We start from the raw sequence: 23,340 nt of genomic DNA, 5'->3' as shown, positions 1-23,340 counted from the left end.
GATACTATATTCTAAAAAAATAAAAGTCCTTTTGATCCTCCTTGACACTAACATATAGAAAATCAAGAGATAAACAGTTATTTTCTAATGATTTTTAGGCCAAAATAAATAGTAATATGAAATACATACGGCACTTCTGTAGTGCACTCAGTGAAAGCAAATGTATCTTGAGAAATATAGCAGACTGTGGAGGTAGCGTTAATGTACAAAAGAAGATACAATGGGATAAAATATACACACAATAAAATATTTAAAAAAGTATATAGGAAAAAAGTCTCGGAAAGGTTTTTGATAAACAACCCTGTAATGCACATATATCACCAAAGCAGGCTTGTGTAGCACTGTAGAAATGGCATTTGCATCCATAGTGCTAGGTTTCCTGAAGAAAGACCATTGTAAGTTCAGTTTTAGTCACAGACTAGAACTCTTTCTAAGCATTTCTTCAATCAATTCCCTAGAAAACCTCGGGTTTTTCATTCTGTAAACTCAAGGAAACTGACTGCAAAAGTCACATTTTAGACAATAATATAGTGTCAGGGTTCATGAGATAGAGGCAGATGTTTGTCATACTCTCTTCTCCAGGTTAAGTGTGTAGATTAAGTGGCATCTGCAAAGTCAGTTAGAGCTAAATGGCCTTGCCTACTCTCTTTGGAGAATAAAAAGGCATTGTCAGATTTATTTATATCACCAAGACCATATTATAATCTAAAATCCAAATTTCATTATTAGCATCATCTATTGAAGTGGAGTAAAATTAAAGTCGCTTTTATCAATATGAAGAATTTTTTTTAAAAAAAAGTTTATATTATTCTGATAAGTGTATCACTAAGTGTTATTTGCAGAGAGAGAGATAGTTAAGAATAAATGTACTTTCAGGTCATTTTGAAGTTATTTATAAAAACTGTAGACGATAAAACAAGCACTAACACTTATTTACTATGCATGCATTCTGAATTTTGTATAACAGTAAAGTGTTTTAAAAAAAATCATGTCATACAAACCATGGTCACCTCTCTATAGCAGATTCACTCACTATAACAAACTACTTAAAGTCCTGACCAGAGTCCAGATTTGATATAATGCTATTCTAAAGGCAATTTGCCATAACAAACTATTCTTTGTTTGGTGGTCCCTAAAAGTTGGCTAGTGAGTCAAATGCATGTGTAATCGCTGCAACTAGAATGTGAAATAATTTTTTTTTTTTTTTTAAAGAAATAAGGAAATAGCAATTTTAAGGTATGTAAAAGAATAAAATTAATATGCACACCTAGAACCAGGCAAACCTTTTTGGTGAAGGTATGATTAGTAGTTACTTGGATTTTGCCAGACAGGAAAGAGAACAATTTCAGCTACCTATGAACGAAATGCGAAAATACAAGCTGCAATGCCCAGGAAACAGGGTTGCCACATGCATGGCTTAAAGCCAGAGAGAAACCTCAGACTGGGTTTTAAACTCAAAAATATGGCAGTCCAATCTGAAAGTGAAATAACTCTTGTTGCAAAAACATAAAAAATGCTACTTCTCCATTCCACTTCATGCCCACCTAACTATTGAATTACAATTTAGCCTGATGACTTTTCCATTTTAAGACATACAAATAAGTCAATATAACAGACAAAGTTCTTACGCTAGATTAAAGGCCAGAATAGCAGTCAATTTGACTGTCTCTGGTGCGTGTTTGGAATGGTAAGGAAAGCCAGATATAAAAAAATTATTCAAATACATTTTCTATCATGAAACAATGAAAAATCAGGGAGGAGAAATTCAAGTGCATAACTGGAATGAGCAGTGAATGAGTAAATGTGCTGAAATACAGAAGCTGTTGATCCTAATATTTAAGATGTAGACTTTCCTGTTTAAAATCAATCTGCTGAGCCACATGGATTTATTTTAAACAGGAAATGAAGTCCGGGTGAGAATGATTGTAAAATCTGCAGAGGAAAGAAGGGCCTTAAATTTTATTTACAACTTGACCTTTCATATCAAATGGCATGTGCATTTTGGCATGTTTGGAAGCAAAAGACGTGGTTAAGTTCAGTAAATCCTAGTCTGTGGCAAATAGTTAAAGGAACATTATCAAGAGTGAGAAATTTTTACCTGTTTTCATTTTGGAAGCCCTCAGCCTCTATGTCAGTTTTATTCCTTTAATCTCTTCCGATAAACTTTGTTTACTTGACTAGGAAAGATATATTTAATACAAATGAAACTGCTTTGATGAAATGATATTAAAAGTTTTTATCCCAAATGTTAATTAGTCTTAATAGTTAGTCTTCATTAATTACTGCTCAAGTGAAAGTTAACTTAAAAACCTACATTTAAATATATTTCATTTTATGACATCTAATAAGGCCATGATTTCCAAACTGCTATCACATCATTTGTTTTAACTCCCTGGCATCTCTGTACTATCAAAGAGAATGCTAAGTGATTATCAGTGACTTTATAAGTGATCACAGCAACTCCGTAACTAGAGTGAATTCAAATGAAATTATGTATAAAATTTACATCTCATATTATGAATGATGATAACAGAAATACTGAAATGTATTTTGTTCATTTTCAATGCTTTCAGCCCCCATATCTTAGATGATCAATGGATAAAAAAAAATTAGAGGATGTGAACTTGATATTCAAATGTTAACTATGTTGTCACCTACGGCTGAGTTTTAGTGTAACCATTTCCATTGGAGGTATTTGAACTGCAGCATCCCTGGAAAACTTGGCACCAGAATACATAAGTGAAAGAGATGATTCTTCAACTGTTGGACCAAAGAGATCTGGAAACAAGTCTGATATAGATATCTGAAATTACAAAATTAATAGATAAATTTCAATGTCATCATATCACAATAATTAGTAACACGTACTTTCATATGAAAAGCCAAATGACTACAAATTCTTAAAAATTTAAGAAAGCATTACTCAAAAACATTATCATATGAAACCTCCAACTTTCGTTAGAATTGTGAATTTCAAATTTTTAGGAGTGATGTACAATTCCTAACAGAGTATAAATCCCATATCTAAGCTAACACAGAATACTGTTCTTAATTATGGGATGGTGCACCAAAATACTCTCTAAAAATGCTTGATGCTGTCCAGAAGCAATTCAGTTGATTTGCTAACCCTTCTTTCACAGCTTCACTCAATCAACATTATCTCATAGAAGTACTGTGCCTTTTCTACAGGCATTTTCATGGATGCTGTTCCACTGAACTAGCTGACTGACAACCATTCCTCCTCAAATCCTAAAAATAAAGATAGCTGCTGATTGTCTAGCTCCAAACATACTGAACCAACTCTGTCTACTTCTTTCAAGCCTTCTACCTCTGTGTTCTGGAACAGCCTTCCTCAAACAACTTTCCTTAAACCTCCAATTGTAAAAAAAACTTAACAGGTTCCTCCTTTCTTCTTTAACTGCTTAGTCTCACACACACAAAGTAAGGTCTGTTCACAATTTACTGTCAAATAGGATATTGGGGGGGGGGGGGGGGTCATTTATACATTGTAGAACAGAATGACTGATTTGCTAGCTCTTAAACATTTTGCTTTCGCTGTGTCATTGTTTGTTGTCTTCTACAAATAATTTATATTGATTATTGAGTGCTATAATAAAAAATTCCTGCCAGTTGTGAGGTTTATGGTGTGATACAGTTTTTGTTGGCAGAAAACAACTGTGGAAGGTTTACTGGCCTAACATAATGAGTGACAATAAATTTGTTATTTGTTGTTATTTGTTTAAATGGCAATGTTGTTATTTGTTTAAAGAAGGGGAAACAATGTTCATGATGAAGAGCGCAGTGGCTGACCAAGTGTGTAAGAGACAATTTGATGGAAAGAGAACACGAAAATTTGTGAGAATTGTTGTTTCACAATTAAGGAACTTTCTTCTGAATTTCCAGAAGTCAGAAGTTGCATGCTGCGTTATTCACGAAATTGTGACAGAAGGGTCCCAAAAATTCTGACCAATGCACACATAAACAAATGTGTGGAATCAGCTCAAAAATTTTAGTGTTATGAAAATGAAGGTGATGAACTTTTTTCTCATATTGTGGCGTGATGAAATGTGGATTTCATACACAAACATGAGTCAAAACAACAATCAATGCAGTGGTGCCATTCATCATTTCTGAAAGCAAAAAAATTCAAACAGGCACTATTGGTCAAAAAAAAAAAAGAGGCCACTGTCTTTCGAGATCGAAAATTCCTGACATGTACCCTCAGAGGTGAACAAGATATTCATAGTACTACTGAAAAAAGTTATTAACTTCTGATTGACAATTTTCCTCAAATTAATCTGTTATCTGTCAAGACTCCAATATTATCAGATCTTATATTTCTGTGAGGCACTTTTTACTGCATCAATCCATCTCAATCTAAGTCTTTTTTTCCTGCCAATCTGGCAAAGAAGACTTGCTTTGCTATTCTTTCTTCTCCCATTCTGTTTAAGTGGCCATAACAACTAAGATAAACTCTGCTAACAATGTCATGTTCTTTCCTAATATCCTCATTAAAACCATCTATTCTATTCACTTCCCTAAATTATCTCAGAACTCTCATGTCTACGGTCTCCAGTCTGGGATCATTTTTTTTTTTTATATCTAACTCAGCTCTCACATTCATAAATTAAAATTGGTTTGAATGCTGTCTTATATACAGCTAATTTAGCATACCAGTTTTGCTAATTCTGTTGTCTATGTCCATATTTAATCTACCATCTTCACTAAACGTTGTGCCCAGATAATAGGTTATCCGTTCAGGGTGTTGCTGATGTTCTTAGTGTTTCTGCCTATTTTTATCATTTCTTTACGACTGAGTTTCATACCAAATTTATTATAAGAGTTATTCAGTTTAATCAGGGGAATCTTGCAGACTTATACTGGATTTATATAGAAGCATAACATCATCTGCATAAAATAAAGAACTCAATCTCTCCAATTTTGATATCAGGTTTAATACCACTTTTTTTCATAATGTGATCCATATAGATGATAAATAACATCTATATGGAGATAACTACAACCTTGTCTTGCATCTGATTTAACGTAATACAGATCATTGTTATATTCCCACAATTTCTCAATTATTTGTCTTAAAATGAAAATCTGTCTTAACAGCCTGTATTTGGCCTGATTCCAACTTGTTCTTCCACAATTTTTCTTAGCTGTTTCTCAAGTATATTGTATATAAATCTTACCAAGAACACTCACTAAGGAGATACCTCTGTAATTCTCATTGTTTTATTTCCCTTTTTATAGATGGATACTATGAGAGTTCTACTCCAATAATCTACAATTCAACCCTCTGACCAGACCTTCTGAATTATGCAGTGTAGCCACTGTAAAGCTTTTATATCTACATATTGGAGCATTTCAGGTTGAGTATTATTTACTCAAACTGCCTTTCCATGTTTCAAGTTGTTGATGGCTTTTCCTACTTGAAGTATCGATATGTATTCTTGATTGCATTCCTCTTAAGTTTTTCTACCACTGTGCTGTTCCTGCTTGTTTTATTTAGCAATCTTTCAAAGTAATTATTCCAGATATCTAAAATATTTTTATTTTTGGTTTTCATGCAACTTAATCATCTTTTATTTCTTTTACAATACCCCTCACTTTATATGGTAAATGTATCCTGTGAAAACATTGTGTTAAGTGAAAATGTAATAATCAAATATAATAAGCAATGAAAAAAAAAATTGTAAGTCATCTATAAACTTTCAAAATCTTTACTAAATTTTTTTTAAATACATTTGTTTCTGTTTTTACTACCAAAATAACTATAAAGAATAATAAAGTGTTTGAAAGAATGCATAATTAGTTATTACATAATATGAATTCATTATTATATATACAAGTATATTTATAAGAAAATTATTTTCTTGAGAAATATTTGGACAAGATAGTTTGCACTGGCTTGTTTCTTTTTCTATGCATACATCTTGAGGTAACAACTCAGCTTTGTCTACATTCCAGTGGACTAGTATATTGTGATCAAAAATGTTTATAAAAAGCAGTAGACAATTAGTCAAAACGTGGCTTATTTAATTTTGGCTTGAAACACAATGCTTACTGTGCTCATAGTAGTGTGTAAGAGGAGGTATTGTAAATTGTTCAGTTTGTAACTGCAGCTGAACATGCTTATGAAGTGCATCATTTGAACTTAAAAAGCAACTCTTGAAAAAACAAAACAAAAAAAAAAAACATGAAGTGAATTTTTAATCTGTGTTAAATAAATTGTGGTGTCAATTTATTCAATGTGTTAATTCGAAAAGCATGTTATTAGTAACTATGTAAAGTGAAGGATTCCTGTGTGTGTGTGTGTACACAGGGTGTTTCAAATTAAAGTATCCCTAGTCAGAGCAATCTGGAGAGAGAGAGAGAACTAGTAAATGAAACACTCTTAAACTTGGTGGATACCCTAAGCAGATCATGGGGTGGGGTATTTTGACAACAACAAAAAAAAGTTCAAAACTGACTGTTAAGGGAAATATATTAATGTGAACCAGATGGTATATGATTGTGAAATGAGTCAGAGTCAATGACAAAGTTATTTAGTGATATTTATTTCACTTATTTCCTAAAATAACATAATACAAAAAAACATATCACATAAAGCTGACATGAGGAGCAGTCAAGGAGATCTGGATGATTAAGGGAGGTGACATTCAATTCGTTGGCCTTTGTGCAGGACCAACAGCTGATACTGCCTTATAGCATTGTTGCCTATAGCAGAATGCAATTGATCTATCAAAAGGTTTCATACACGTTGTGCAATTTTATCTTTCAAATCTGCCAAGTGAAAAACATTGCTCTGATACACAATGCTTTTGAGGTAACTCCAAAGGCAAGTCACAGGGGTTAATGTCTCTTGAATGCAGTGGCCATTTCATGGAAAATGAGCAACTGATTAATCTGTCCTCAGTGAAATGTTGATGCAATAATCGATGAACTTCATATCCTATGTAGGGAGGTGCTTCATCTTGCATCAACACGGTTGTGGTCAGGCATCCTCTTTGCTGCAGTTGCAAGATGATGAAACTGTTCATAAAATCCTGATAACATGCAGCCATGACATGCAGGTCACAAGTCCAGTTTGATGGATTTCTTCAAAGAAAAATGGCCCAATAACGAATTTGGCTGTAAATCCTATCCATACTGTGACATTAGTGAATGTAAGAGGAACTTGTTGAGATGCATAAGGATTCTCTGCATCTGTAGCCCAGATGCAGTAGTTTTGAGTATTTATTGTTCTTTCATAAACATAAAAATATGCTTCATCACTCCAGAGGATGTCCCAAGGGTAATCCACATCTACCTCCATGCATGCATGCATGTCAGAAATGTTGCAAACATTTCTCTGACACTGGCATTTCCCATTTGCAACTGTTGGCTGTGGTGAGATTATATGGCTAGCTTTATACACAGTTCACCATACCGTTATGCATAGAACCAACTGTCTTGCACATGCACTGCATGAACCTACAGTATTTTCATTTGAATGCTCAACAACTGCAGTTGCAACATCTTCAGTAATTTGTGGAATTTCATGTTTATGTCAACTTCTGGTTGGACTGTCAAATTGCTTCTCTTCAAATTGATGAACCATACATCACACTGCATTTGGTGTTATTGGGCATTTTCACAAGGTCTTTAGGCATCTGTATTCACAAAGTGCTTCTGCTGCATTTTCCCCATTACTACAGAGACACTTCACATGCAAGGCATGTTCAGGCAAAGTGAGACCAATCCTTCAAGTTGAATGATTGTAGAGTCAGTGTCGCTCCTTCGTTTACACTACCTTAAGGCTCATGCAATATGCAAAATTCACTATATTTTCTTGCTCACAGTACCATGTTTCCCTTAGTCATTTTTTTAATTTTTTTTTTATTTTCAAAATCTCTTCCCCCCTGACTGGGTTAGGGTATTTCATCTATTGGTTCTCTCTGCAGATTACTCTGAATGGGGGGGGGGGGGGGTACTTTCATTTGAAACACCAGGTACACCTCATATATAAATATCTCAAATAGTATGGTTTCAACCCGGATTTCACTATAATGCAGTTTGTAATTAGTGTAAAATGCATTACAGCACATTGATTATAATTTTATCAGAAATGAAATTATATCTGAGAAATAGTACATGGCTTACAGATAAGTACTTTATTTTAGTGAATATTAGTTATTTTTTGGTAGTATTCTACTTTAGACTAAAATTGAATGTGTGTGTGTGTGTGAGAGAGAGAGAGAGAGAAAAATTTAATGCACAATATGGCTTAGAAAGTGCATTACATGGCACCAATGCTCACGATGAAAATTGTGACCAAAGTTTACTAAGCACAAGGTCTTTTTTATGACATAACCTATGTTCTATGTATTCATTGCCAAGAGCAAACAGTTTGCAATATGAAACTGAGTTGAGTAGAAAGTGGGAGAATGAAGTGACTAATATTAATAATGTAAGGAAAGATAGCAAAAGAATTGCAGAGAATGTGGAGGGAGTGAAAAGGATAATGTGGGCGAGAAATGAGTTGAAATACAAGCAAGAGCATGAAAGAAGTGGCTGAAAGTAATGTGGATGATGATTAAGGAATGAAATAACACACTTAAGCAATGTCCTTAACAGGACAAAATGTGAACTTAGAGCAACTGGAGAAATGATTGTCATATGTACATCAGGAGGGAGAATGAAAGAGCAGGAAATGAAGTAAGGAGAAGTTACTGTATGGAGATTCAATGATAAGAGGTGTACTTAATGAGAAAGTGACGAAAGCCTGTTTCCCAGGTGCAAAAATCAAGAATGTTAGTTAAACTGTAAGTTTGCAGAGAGAGAGAAGTGAAAGAATTGATTGTTCAGGCTGGCAAAAATGGTTTGAAAGGTGAGAAATATGCAATAAGAAGATATGAAAGTATTGTTGTTAGAAACAATAAAGAAGAGTGAGAAAGTAAAGACTGAGTCTGCTGTTGCAGTATGACAGGACTGAATTAAGAAGGGTCCATGATTGTGAATAAGTCAATGAGAAGACTGTGCAGGAGGAACAGCATGCAGTTTATAGATGTATGAAGTGAATTTGATATGAAAAATTTGTATATGCACCTGATGAACTGCATTTGAATGGTTTTGAAGTTAGAAGTTTGGAAGTGTAAAATCAGGGAAACTAGACATACACTGAGAAAAATAAGTATATACAGAATTATTATGCAATGCTATAATGACATTACACAAGGGTGCCTGTGGATCCAAAGGAATGTTGAAATGTGCATAATGACATAAATATCAGAAATAAGGGAGAGGAATTTTTGGCATTGGTTAGCTCAAACTTGGTCAAAAATTATAGGTCAAGTAACTTAGTAAACAAAGAAATGATACAGTTACAAGGATAGAATGTAAAGTACTGCAGTTTCAGGGCAGATAGAGGGAATTTTCTTGTTTTTTGCTCAAAGAGCCCGCCCATATGCTCGCCTTTTATTAGGTGAACATACAGAATCCTTGGAAGAGCTTGTGTCTTTTTAGTGCAAACCAAGGTAACTCTGATGCTGAAGGTTATATTCTGATAAGCTATCTGGTAAATTTTTGAAACCTTTTTATGTTTCTTTCTATATTTGGCTATAAATATGGCTGGATTTATAATATATTCCATTTTAATATAACAGATGATTTTCCCAGTAAGCTGATGCACAGATGATAATGTCATCACATTTTGTTTGTTTTCAACCTTGAGTACAACTTGTATTTTGTTATTGAACCTAGGAACTAGAAAATAAGTGATGACTCAACATGCATTCTCAGTGGAAAGAAGATGTGTATTAAAACTATGGATACTAAAAGTAGAAATTATTAAATGAAAAAAGTAATATGTTTGTAGACATTGCATTTAATGAAATGACTGTCAGAACTATTATAAAAGATAAAGCTTGCACTATGCAGCACATGAAAAGTTCAGCCAATGCATGATCACTTCAAAGAAAAGTGGCATATTAATAGACGAAATAGAAAAATTATTGGTGATTCTGATTGAAGATAAGCAACAATGAATGCTGATAAGTCTTATGCTTATACAACAGAAAAAAAAATTATTGTATGCTATAAACTTAATTACAACAAGGAAAAAGAATGCAGTAGTATGGATCAATGGACTGTATGTCCAGTATTACATATTCATAAAGAATATGTAATCCTATTTGTATTAGTTTTCTTACAATTACATATGCTTTTATATTTATGTACTTGATATGATACTGAATTAATTTTCATTTTCTCAGTTTTCTTTTTGTAAGCAAAATCTGTTTTAACCTTAATTATTTGAAATGAACATATATGTCAAAAATGTATGCAGATGACATGCCAATACTCCACCAATCGCCTTCTTTCAATTCCTCGGAAATTGTTCTGACAGTCTCAAGAAATATTTCGAGCAGTGGCACAGTGTCCACACCTTTCCATCTTAGCAACAAGGAGGCAAACAGCTGACTCTACCTAATTTTCTATGGCATCCCAGTCAAGCATGATCCTCATCCACAGCATCTGGGAGTGAACCTGGAAGTCCGACCTACAAAAACCATATTTGTAAAGAAAAAAACAAAATAAAAACGAGAAACAGCATCATCTCAAGATTGCCTGGCCCTTGTTTACTCTGCTACAGAGTACTGCGCACCAGTCTGGGAAAGAAGTGCTCCTTGACCCCCAACTGAACATAACCATGTGCACGATTAGCGTAACTCTGAAATCCACCTCTCTGCCATGGGTACAATGTTTCCAACATAGTCCCCACCATATATATACAGGGTGTTTCAAAAAGAATGTCCCAATTTGAAAATTGTATATCTCTGCAACCATGAACCACAAATAAATGCAACTTGTACCATGTGAACGCCCTTGGCCCAGTCGTATCAAACTCTGGGCCAAGGCCGTTCACATGATACAAGTTGCATTCATTTGTGGTTTGGGCTGCAGAGATATACAATTTTCAAATCGGGACATTCTTTTTGAAATACCCTGTACAAAAAAGGCAGGTTTCACTAAAAGAACTGGAGAAAATCACAAATAACTCCCTACTGCCTCTCTCCACTAAATCCTTATAAATCTCCCTAGAACCTGGCTGAAGTCAAGGTACCCATTTTGGGACATAAACAGCTTCTCTGATCCAAGCACCTTTAACTCACAACATGTGTAACCAACAATAGGCTATGAACTTCCCAACAAATGGCTCTATTGTGAAAGACCCCTGCAGCCACCAGCCCGGCTTCATCCTTCCTAGAAGTCTATGGACAACTATTAACAGAATCAGGACAGATGCAGTTATCTCCTACAAAAATGGAATATGGAAAATAGCCCTTGCTTAACTGCACCCATATTCTAAAGACTAGCAAACATATCAGTGACTGCCCCTTTGCCATTTATACAGAGACCTGCAGGAGATACATCAAGTGTAAAAGGATGCTCTAGAATGGCTTTCTTATTTATTCTTATGGCAGTGTACAACTATAGCTGTACTCTGCCATAAGAATAAATAAATGCCAAAAATGCATCACATTGAAGCACCATTTGAATTATGCAGATTTTCAAGCTGTGTGGAAACCTTTGGAATGAATTAATTATGTAAGTTAAGGACTTACTGTATATACTTATAAGTATTATTACATAATTTTAAGTCCATTCTGAAGATTAAATCTATCTAATCTATACCAATTTTTAAATCGTTCATCAAACACACATCACACATCACGAAAACGAAGGAGCTAGCATCATCCTTAGTAGTGGCTGCAGTATACTGTTGCTCAGATAAGGTCCTTATTTTTAGTAAATATTGGTGATATTGTTAAATTGGTATTATTTTCTTTATTTTTAACTCTGTTGTTAAGTGTGTTTAGTCGTGACTATTATTACATGATATTATTTCAAAATCATTATTTAATGCTTTTGAAATAATATTTGAAAAATTTGATGTGATGTAGCATGTTTAATGTATTTATTGCCAAGAGTGAATGGTTTGTGGCACTAGAGTGGAGTGAGAATGGAGAGAATATTTGTCAATGTTTCATGAGCAAATGCAATAACTGAGTCATGTCAGAAGGAAAAGAATGAATGATAGTAGATGAAATATGAGAGTTTGAAGGAAGTGGATGAAAATAATAATGTGGAAGATGAAATGCAGTGGAAAGAAACTGCATGCTTATGTGGACTCCTTCACAGGACAAAACATGAGCTTGAGCAACTCCAGAAACAACTGGCATGTGGTACAGCAGGAGAGAGAAAGAAAGAAAGAGTGAATGGGAAAAGCATAAAAGCGTAAGAAACTGGGAAAAAAAAGAGAAAGTATTGTACAGGGATTCGATGATAAGAGGTATACTTAATTAGAAAGTGATGAATGCATGTTTCCCAGGTGCAAAAATAAAGGATATTAGTGAAGCTGTAAAATCTGCAGAAGAAAGATGTGAATGAGTTTGTTTTGGGAGGAACAAATGATTTGAAAGTGAGAAATATGCAATGAGATAGGATATGAAAGAGTTGTTGGAAGAAGCAAAAAATCAAGAGTAAGAAAGTAAAAATTGTGAGTTTGCTGCCTCAGTATGACAGGAGAGAATTGAGGAGGACTATAATTCTCAATAAGAAAATTATGTAGGAGGAATGATGTGCAGTTTATAGATGTGGAGTGAATCTGATGGGAAAAAGAATCTGTATATATGCCTGATGGACTACACTTGAATGGTTTTGGAATTAGATGACTGGAGAAAGTGTTGTTCAATAAGAGTTTAATCTAAGTCTCAGCTATGAAGGTTCCAATGGAGTGGAAAGATGGTAAGATAGTTCCTTGGAGCCATAAAGGTGGCTCTAAGACAGAAGTAGCAAATTACAGACCAATTAGTCTCTTTGGAGAGTTTTGGAAAATATTGGAAAAGTTGGTTAAAAGTAAAATTCAAGAATGAGTGGAGAGGAATATGATACTCCATATGGGCAACATGGCTTTGTAAAAGGGAGGTACTGCATTTTATAAGTTGACAGTGGAATTGTGATACTGCTGGACTTTGCAAAGGTATCTGACAAAATACCTTATGGAAAATTATTATATAAGTTGGAGCAAACGGGAATGAATATGAGGTTCATGGCATGGATAGGAGGGAGGTGGCTGATAGACAGACATAAGGTAGTGTATGGTAGAGTGGAATCAAGGCAAATGAAGGTGACTAGTGGAGTGCTCCAGGGCTCTCTAGTAGGCCCACTACTCTTTAATATGTACATTAATGATATAATGGAAGATTTGAGGGGAACAGGATATTCAGTTGTTTGCTGATCATAATGCAAAACTGGGGAGTGCAATAGTTGATAAAGGTGATGACTTAAATAAATTGGCATTGTGAGTAAAGGATAATGATTGTTAGTTCTTTAGGATGAAAAGGTTACATACTTTGTATCATACTGATGAGGCTAGGGATCTGGGGGGTGATGGTGGATAGAGATTTGAAATTCAGTTAGGGAATCTGCAGACGTGTACTCGATTTATTTAGAAGAGCTTGTGTACTTGCATAAAATAAAGAGCTGAAATTAACATCCCCCATTTTGATATTGGGTTTAATTCAACTTTCCTTCATAATGTGAAACATACCACTGATGAATAGCAGTGGATATGTGTACTTGTTCACACCTGATTTAACATAAAACTATTTTTTTGTACCTCCTTCAATTCTAACTGCTGAGCTACAACTCAGGTATAGACCATTGCTTAACATAATGTCCTGTTTATACCATATTTGCCAGCATATAAGACTCTCATTTTTTTTCTTTGAAAATAGGTCTGAAAAACAGGGTGAGTCTTATACGGCGATACTCAGTTTTTTATTACTTTAATTTCTGGAAATTTCTACAAAATTGCCGCCACTATTGATTTTTAAAAGGAAGATGCTACCCGAAGAAAAACTGCTTAAAGAAGTGTTTGTGCATGTTCACACAAAAGGCAGGAGGGATGGATGGAGGAGGAATGAAGTTATGGATAGATAAAATTTGGTCCAGGCACCCTGATGGACTGTTGAAGAAGCCAGCCCTGCTAGTATTGGATCAGTTTCGTTCTCACAGAACAGAAGATATGTTAAAAATAAACTCAAGGAATTGAAAACTCAGTTAGCTGTAATTCCAGGTCTAACTAGTCAGCTTCAACCTTTAGATGTCTGTATTAATAAACCATTTAAGGGATTTATGAAGGAGAAGTGGAACAGCTGGATGCAGTCTTCAGATTTTGAGGTTACGCCATCAGGAAGAAGGAAGAGAATGGGTCAAAGCTTCATAGGATGCCGTGAAAACTGAGACAGTGGTTAAATCATTTAAGAAGTGTGGCATTAGTGATGCACTGGATGGTACAAAGGACAATTTGTTGTATATGAGGACTCAGATTGTGATTTAGAAGAGGTAAGGTAATGTTTTCTTCAGGGGTGTCACTGAATCTCCAAGGTTTGTTTTTTTTTTCCTTTTGTTTCAAACTTTCATTTTTTTCTTGAATAATGTGTGTATATAAGTCTCCAGTTCATCTTTGACAGCTACTCAACTCTGACTCTTTTTAAAACTTTCTTACATGTTGGAGTTAGAAATACTGAAGTCACCAAGGAAGATAACTGCAACAATGGAGTAGTGTGATTGTAGAAAATCAAGATTCAGAAATAAGTTCAGAGTAACCTGTAGAGTTTGGAAAGTGGCAAAGGCAACAAACCAATTTGACAAGGAAATTTTGAGGTAAAATTTAAATAAAAATTAGTTGACATAAGCCAAAATTTCTTTCCAGCAAATTTGATCAAGTATTATGATCAGGCACTAACAGGAATAACTGAGGTTCTTTTAGTATCAATACTTTTAGATAAGTGTTAATGATATGTATATGTCAGTATGTTAATAATAATGTCAAAGCAACCTATGTGTGGAATATGGATGTCGATTATTTGTGTGTGTACTCCATCTACTTGATCATGATATACTATTTTTCAGCAACTTTTTACTGTCATACATCTCAATGTGTATTCTATAGCTCTTAATCAATAAAAATAAATTCTGAAAGTATACAACACAATTTATTTGGGCAATCTCAAAAATATGATTTCTAAATATAAATAAAATGTAGCGAGGAAAAAATTTTTAAAGTTTATAACAGTGCTTGTGTGATGAAGTGTATCATATCTTTTCAGTTTTTCGCCTCCATGTTATCAAATCAAAAACTGAATTAATATACTGAAATCAGTTGAAAAGTCAATACTAACCCAAACATTTCGGCACACTTCTCATTCTTGTTTTAGCTGAAACAAATTCTCAATTCATAGCAGAATTTCCTTTATTTTATAATATAAGCTTTAAGTATTAGTTCTTAAATTAAAAATGCCAAGAAATTATCTTCTTGTTTAATCCTTTATCCAAATGTAAGCAAACAAGGTTTCCTTACACTTGGATAAAGTGTTGAAGTTTTTTCATGACTAGGCTACTTGCAAATAGAAGCCTTTTTTTATAATTGATGTAAAAAAAAAAAAAAAACAGCATAAGAAATAATAATAATATTATGGAATATCTAATTAACTCACAGTTCCATTCCTAGTTTGGCAATTAAGCCCCCACATCCTATAAGTACAATCAAATCCAAATCTGTGGAGAAAAAGTGCAGTATTGTTGGAAGGTAAAACTGATGTTGTACTTCCTGGTAACTGAAGTGTTCGTAGTACCATTAAATGTATGTCACATGGCAATTCTACATTTACTGGAGAGAAGCTCGACATTAAGAGAAGATGGTCATTAGGAATGCTGACTTGGGCATCTAGTTGAGATTGTAGTTTGTACATGGTGAAAATAGGATGTAGGAGTGACAGCAGAGCTTGATGTGATAAAAGTGAGGGGTAAGAACTTGATGCAAATGTCTTCTGAAGAAAAAAAATATAAAATATTAGTTTCTGGTGCATATTTTATGATAAATATATACTTTTTCTAACAAAACATTTTTATGGTAATTCCACACACACACACAAGAATTTGTTCAGTGGATGGGCAGCAAGTTGAAAGAAGGAAATCTGTCAGTATTAGATCTGAAAACCTGCAGATTATACTCTTGACAAAATACACAAGCATGGCACTGTTCCAAAAGTTCCAGTACAGTCCGTTTTCTATGTTAAACACCATTATTACTAACTCACTCAATATAACTAAGCACCACAAAGTCCTGACTAGAGGTCCCACAGGTACAATGTAAAGAAACTTCACAACGACAAATCCAACATAAAACTATTCCTAAAATCTAACATTTGTTATATTTAAAGTTTACTATAGAAGGAACAAATGAAAATGTTAGTTGGTTTGAAGTGGTGTTCTATGCCATAGGCTACAGCAGTAAAAATAAATAAGTAAATAAATAACTAAAATCGCACGTGTACCAAAAAAACAAGTAAAGATATTGAATAACGTGTCATTCTGGTGTAGCGCCACCACTTTACTCAAAAATCTGCCTGTAATGAAGACAGATTTTATTGGACTCAAAATGCATGAAGTTTAACCTATTAGAGAGAGAGAATTAATTTATATAATTACATCTAATCCAGCTAGAGTAGTTGAAGATAAATTCCACTCTGGAGTAAAGTGGTGGAACTCCACCAGAATATGACGCATGCAGTGTTTGCACCTAGACGTTTCCTGTGTACACTGGATTGCCAATACTTTCAGGTTTAACCTTGTGTATTTATTTGCTGTTGCTTCTCGCCATGACGATAACCACTGATAAGTTAATTTTGTTTTTATTAGCTGTCTGTAGCAGGTATAGGGAACTAATAGACAGTAAATGGAGAAAGTCTGAGCTGACCCAGTTGCTACACAGTTTCAATTCCTTTTGATTTCAAAAGTGGCTGGTGATCCAGCACTAACATATATCTAGATTACACACTTTTCTTTGATAAAGTAATTGGTTAGTATTTGATGTGAGATGGATATGGATTGTATACAAGAGAACAAATGACCACTAAAGCACTTAATCTGTACAACTCATACGTCTTTGGTAGTTTGTTTGGTAGGTTGAAGTGCAAGCTGTATAGAAAGCAGCTCAACAGGATGAGATCTGACTGAAGACATGGTAAGAATAAGGACCAGTAAATGACTCAGATCTTAAATGTTTATATACATGTAAGGAATCAGAATATTCTGCTCTGAATGTGTTAAACAGCTGATAACAGATTGATGAATTAAGAGACCTCCTTGGCTACCACAGTGAGAGATAGCTAAGAAAGCATGGTGGAATATAAACATTGGTGTACTGGAGCCAGCTCACACTGACTTGTGCATGCCAATTGTTAAATTTTCAAGAATTCTATGAGCCGCTTATTAAACTGATAATGGCACACACTTCAATATACAGTGGCTAGTAGCATCTGGACAATAAGCATGTATATATTGATAAGGAAAATCCAGTTGGGCATGCTTATTTTGGCACCCTTGTGTTCCCCCCCCCCCCTTTCCTAAATGGCGGCCTGTGTACGGATCATCTCCACTGGCAATTTTACAGGAATATTATTATTTGTCTGCTTAATACAGGAATATTAAGCAGACAAACTTCTGCTTAATTTTTCCTGGACTGCTTCTTCTTAAGGTAATGACATTCTCAAGCTCTACACCTGTCAAAGCTTGTTTTTTTGCTATTGCTGTTTGTGTTTATAATTAACTGCTAGTTCTAGTGATTTTGTATTTATCCATTTTTATACGTGTCTTTCTTGTCTTTGATTATTGCTTCAATATTCTCATCAGTTCCTCCTTTCACTTCTTCCCTTCCATTTACTTTTTGTTCTGTAAAATCTTGTATGACAAGGAACTCATCATGTTCAGTTTTACATGTTTTTCTAGATGTCACTTAAAGAAATGTCAATTTTGTAATAATTTAACCATGGGCCTTTGTTAAAATAATGTGGCGCACGACATCATTACGTAAAACTGTTAACCCATGTCCATATATGGAAGTTGAGAGATGCACACAATGGAATTCCGGGCCTTTATAAGCTGAATCGTCGAGAAGGATTTTGTGTTAGTTTTCTAACTCTTCTCTTGTCTGGATCCACCACCATGCTAAGGGTCCTAAAGGGCATAGAATAATCAACAACTTGGACAAAGAAGATATTTGCTGGGAAATCAAGAACGAGCCAGCAGAAGGAAAGAAAGACAAAAAGAAGCACTTTCATGGGGACAAAATATTCATGTAAAAAGGCTGTCCTGAACGAGAATTATAAGTACTCATATATGTGATATTTCCAAGCAAGAAAGTACATCAAATGTATCCTTGTATAGTTAGAATAAAATTGTGTAAGTAATATCAAAATAAGCTCAGTCTAGGTTTGTCTTAATCTCAATTGTGTATAGATAATTATTGTAAGAGTACTGTAGTGGATAATGTAAATTAATATTGATTTAAGCTTACTCAAGGTATGCATTATTTTCAGTTTGTGTATGTATGACTAGCAGGATATTCTAGATTGTGATTTAACTTCAAGAGAAAAAACATAGAACTAAACCTGAATCAGGAAGAATTGAAACTGACAAAGATTTGTAATGCAATATGTTAATGTGGAGATCATCTTCTTTCTTCTTCTTCTGCAGCTTCTCCCACTTAAGTGGGGTCACTGTTGATGATGAGTCTCCTCCACATCCTCCTGTCTTGGGCTGTCACCACATCCAAGTTCTTCATCCTCAAGTCCTTTTCTACCATCTCCCTCCATCTCTTCTTTGGCCACCCACGCTTCCTCCTTCCTTGCACATCCATCTGCATGACCCTTCTTCCCACATATTTGTCCTCCCTCCTCATCACATGACCAAACCATCTCAACCTTGCCTTCTGTATCTTCGCTCCTAAGTTCGTAACTTTCACTGTTCCCCTCACATAGTTATTTCTTAGGCGATCCCTTCTGGTCACACCGCACATCCACCCAACGCATTCTCATCCTGCTGATGTTATTTTTCCTCAGGGCCACAGTTTCTATAGCATACGTCATAGCTGGCATCAGACTAACTATTCTTTTTTGATTTAATTAAATGGTTTGTAAACAAAACATTGGACTGATTCTCTCAATGTACTAACCTGAAAATTTCGAATCTGCATAAGAGAAAGTTTAGGTGATCAATAATCAAGCCATGACTAATTAAAGTCAAAGATTAACATAAGGGGGGGGGGAGAATGCTAACAACATCTGCTTTGTCTTTAATTTAAAATCTTATAATCTTGCACTCAATACATAGTCTAACTGGCACAGTCATAAAACATAAATTTGTTATAGACTATAGAGCATGAGAACATAAGATCTAGTAGAAATAAATAAATGGCAGCAGTCGACCACTCACGACATTTCACAAAATGTTAAGCAAAGGACAAAAAAAAGATGAAGCAGGATTTTTGTTTCCCAAGTGATTTTATGGCAATCTTTATGCTTGAACAAAGTGTTAGTAATTTTTTAAGTTATCATACATGGAGAAATCTCTAAGTTTATATCCAGTTCTATTGCACACAGCTTCACCATTTGTTCCTGTATTTGTCCCAAGTGGAATATTTCATACTCTGGCACTGAAATCTCCCATTAATATAGTCATTTGGATTTATCTTTTATTTTATTTTGTAAATCTAAATAAAAGGCATTGCTATTTTCCTCTCGAGTATAGACACCAACAACAGTCAGGAAACCATGACTTATTTGAAATCTTAGTTTTAGAATTCTCTCTTTCTTTAGTATATGTAATGTATGATTTTTGTAAAACTGATTTATGAATAAAAATCATTACTTCTGCTTTTATCCTTTCTTCATTTTTGACTACACTATAGATGTATTCTGTTTTATCTGAACCTTTTTGTTTCTATTATTATTGCTAATCTGATATTTTTTTCTGTTAGTTTTTTTCTAATCTTTGTACTTCTGATGAGTAATTCTGATATTCCAAGCAGCAAAATTCCAGATATTCTTGTTTATTTTCATATTCTTTTTCCTTTCCTTGTCTTGCTCAGATTCATTAACCTGTCCAAGTCATTTTCTAGAATGAGTTTTCTTCTCTCCTTAGACTTTGAAATAAGAAAAAATCTCAGCTGAGTTGGTTATCAGCTATCCACAGTTTAGTTTGGTGGTGAGGCTGCCAATTTAAGGCCTTCAAAACTCGGCCATAGTCTTCCTTTTCTCGTTTTTACTGTCCAAGCTTCCTGCAAGGGTTGATAGTTTATAAAGTCTGCTTTGGATTTGAAAGATTTATTTAGATAGAAAATGTTTTAATAAAAAGGAGGGAGGTGCCATTTGAGACCAATTCATAATTTTTTTAATATTAATCTTTAGGCTGTTTCATAAGCATTTCCATATCAAAGAATGACATCAAATGTTAATGTTTCAAGAATGCATCTTACAGTAATGTTTCTAAATGGGCCTGAAAGCCACTTTGAGTGTCAGAAGAAAGGCCATTGTTTTCTGAATACCATAGAAGCCAGTCATTAACCATTTTCTCCATGATCTCACTAAAGACAATTAGGTAGAGATTTTCCTGAGTTTGAGAAGGCAACGACAACCACCTTTTGCCACGAATACAGAAACTGTATTTCAATAAGCATTCTATTATAAAAGCAAGAATACTAGTAGGTCCCATGAAAGATGATGGAAAATGTTTTATCATCTCATAATGAATATCATCAGGATATGCAGCACTGGCATGGGATAGTAAGAGGGTTCTTTTCAGTTCCTGATTAATGAATAGCTGACTGTATGGTACTAGCTGATTTGAAGAGGAAATTAAGCAGCTGTTTCTCTTGTCATTCTTTGTGTCAAAAATTCAGAAGGATATGAAATTGTCGCTGATATTCTAACAAAGCTTTCACCTAGAAACTCTACAACTGCCTTGGATCAATAACTCCACATTCTTACTTCTGGGATCAATGAATGGTATGGTAGTTATCTGCTCTTCATTTTCCAGATTTATTCCATTCCTATACCATTTGCACACTGCTTGTATGAATAATAGGTGATACAAAGTAGATCAAAGAAAGATTTTTCTTCTTTTTTTTTTTGTTTTGAATCTGATATCTAATGTAATGTGCTTTTTGCCTAATACATTAATAAAAGCCATGATGTTTGATCCCAGTTTGATTAATGGAATAGCATTTTTGGTCCAGTATATCATCAAAATCCCTGCTGCACCAATGATGGTATACTGGAAAGCACAGCAAAGCAGAGTGTAACATCTATTGCAGAATACAAGTATGCAAGCATATGAAAGAAGGTACCACATCCATTACTCTCAACGAGAGATTATTGTCAAGCATATACTCAACAATCCAGTCTCTCTTTCTCTCACAGTGATTTTTTGCACTACCTGCCCATTAAAAGTCATCCATAAGAAGTATGGGAGGAGACAGTTGCAATATAAGATTATCAAGGATGGGCTGAGTTAACTTGGAATCCAGTGATATGAAATATACTCTAATAAGGAATGCCAATGAGAAATGAATGGCTATGGTCTCTAAAGTTGTGTTAATTCAGACATACTGCAAAAGTTCGGTTGTCCACAAAATGGCAACTCCTCCCTGAGCAGGTCCATTCCCAATTCTGTTCTAATGAATAGTAAAATGAGGCAAGGTGAAATCTTCATTGGGTTTAGATATGTCTCCTGTAAACAGAAACAGATGAGTTTTTTCTTTAGAACCATACTATTATCAATATTTTGGCAGAATATATGACAGTTCCAGAATCTATTTCCTCTTTAGGAAAAATGCTTTTCACGTGAATTATCTGTGATATTTGTTAATTTTTTTTCTTTTACTTCAGACAAAGAAGTTTTTTACTAGTAGGATCAATTCAGGAGTGATACCATACTGATTGGTGCCATTAATGTACTCCACAGGTGTGTGTGTGTCCAGTTTGAGAGTTTCTTTATTGTCACTGCTCAGCATAAGAGAATTTTGCATTAGATGTTGTGATGGTAATTTTCTTTTTTGCCTCCTGATATGAAATGTTCTTCTACCACATTCTGCTCAGAATCATGCCACATCCTGATATATAAAGATGGTGGCCTTGATCTTTAAACTCTGATCAAGGAGATTCCATTCTGATATAACTACTCTGGAATACCCGAGTAATTTTTACTGGGTGTTACTATAAGTGGTATTCCCCCCCCTTCCCAAGAGATGTTGCTTGCAGTAGTTTTTCTGAATGTTGCCAATGTCATGTTTCTACGAGATTGCTAGAATGGTTCCCCCCACCTTTTTTTTTTCAACTGTTTTCAAAGATCCTACCAATCCTAAGACTTTTGAATAAAGGAAATTTTCCCCATTGACTTAACCTTTTGCATGGACGATGAAAAACATGGCACATTTATATGTGTGAATGACATTTTTATTTCTTATCTGTATTACAGATGATGTATCTATGGTATCTGTAAGTGGCTGGACATTGTGATGTACCTTGAAAACGAGAAAATGATGGTTTACAATCAAAGGGATTTTTGGTTTGATGGTTGAGACCCCTATCCACTATAGAGCCACACACACACATGCACATGGACACCCACTATCTGGCAAGCAATAAATGCACTGGGATGTTACACTACCACTATAGCAAGTCTACTAATTGGCTGATCCTGATTGGGCCATCCAGAATTGTCTGTCTTGCCAAAGCAGTATAGACTACCAAAATTCCCATCCCTTTCAAGATGTCCACTGGTCAACACTATGCGGTAAATACTGTAGCATGGGTGTTGGGTAGTCTGGAGAACAGGAAAGCAAAAAATGAAAAATGCCAGTGCAATATCACCAAGATATTGCACTGGCCAAAACACTTTTGTGGGCAGGTGCATTGTCCTGATGAAAGACGATTTTTTCTTCTGCAAAATCGGTTCTTTTTCATGAATTTTTCGTCTAGTCTGGTTAAAAGATTGGAATAATATTCCTCAGTTATTGTTTTACCCCTTTCAAGATAATTAATAAACGAAATGCCTTTAGCATCCCAAAACACCGATGTCACGACCTCTCCTGCTGATTGAAAAGATTTTTGTCTTCTTTGGCACGCTGAACAACTGGCTTCTGTCCACTGTTTTGACTGCTGTTTGAATTCTGGTGTGCAATGGTGAATCCAAGTCGCATCCATAGTAATAAATCAATGCACAAAATCAGTTTTATTCTGGTTTAAATGCTTCAAGCACTGTTCAGAGATTTTCATGCGAGTGCATTTTTGATCTGCTGTGAGCAAGCGCAGCACCCATCTTGTGCAAAGCCTTTTCATATGCAATTCTTTAGGCAAAATATATCCTACATGTTCTTTTGAAATGCCTATAGTCTCAGCAATTTCACACGCTTTGACTTGCCGGTCATCCAATACCATATCG

At 34.7% G+C, this 23,340-nt stretch overlaps 2 protein-coding genes across 2 annotated transcripts in view; one reads left to right on the top strand and one right to left on the bottom strand.

Annotated features, from left to right (window-relative positions):
• The window catches only part of LOC150098865 (alpha-mannosidase 2-like), a 300,659-nt gene that overhangs the window by 14,040 nt on the left and 263,279 nt on the right, over positions 1-23,340 (bottom strand). The window contains exons 21-22 of the mRNA XM_090405066.1: positions 15,555-15,887; positions 2,659-2,803 (exon numbers count right to left, since the gene is read on the bottom strand). Of these exons, the coding sequence (XP_090261192.1) occupies positions 2,659-2,803; positions 15,555-15,887 (478 nt within the window). The remainder of the gene's footprint in view (positions 1-2,658; positions 2,804-15,554; positions 15,888-23,340) is intronic.
• LOC150098866 (serine beta-lactamase-like protein LACTB, mitochondrial) overlaps positions 1-23,340 on the top strand; it is a 166,987-nt gene that overhangs the window by 110,560 nt on the left and 33,087 nt on the right. Inside the window, exon 7 of the transcript XR_016549497.1 lies at positions 14,577-14,721. The gene's annotated coding sequence lies outside the window, so the exon portion shown is untranslated. The remainder of the gene's footprint in view (positions 1-14,576; positions 14,722-23,340) is intronic.

This window comes from Typopeltis vanoorti, chromosome 15 (assembly GCF_054136105.1).
Source record: "Typopeltis vanoorti isolate ZY-2024b chromosome 15, IOZ_Tvanoo_1.0, whole genome shotgun sequence".
Lineage (NCBI taxonomy): Eukaryota > Metazoa > Arthropoda > Arachnida > Uropygi > Thelyphonidae > Typopeltis > Typopeltis vanoorti.
Note: the sequence above shows the minus strand (reverse complement) of the source record. Positions and strands in the feature narration are given on the sequence as shown.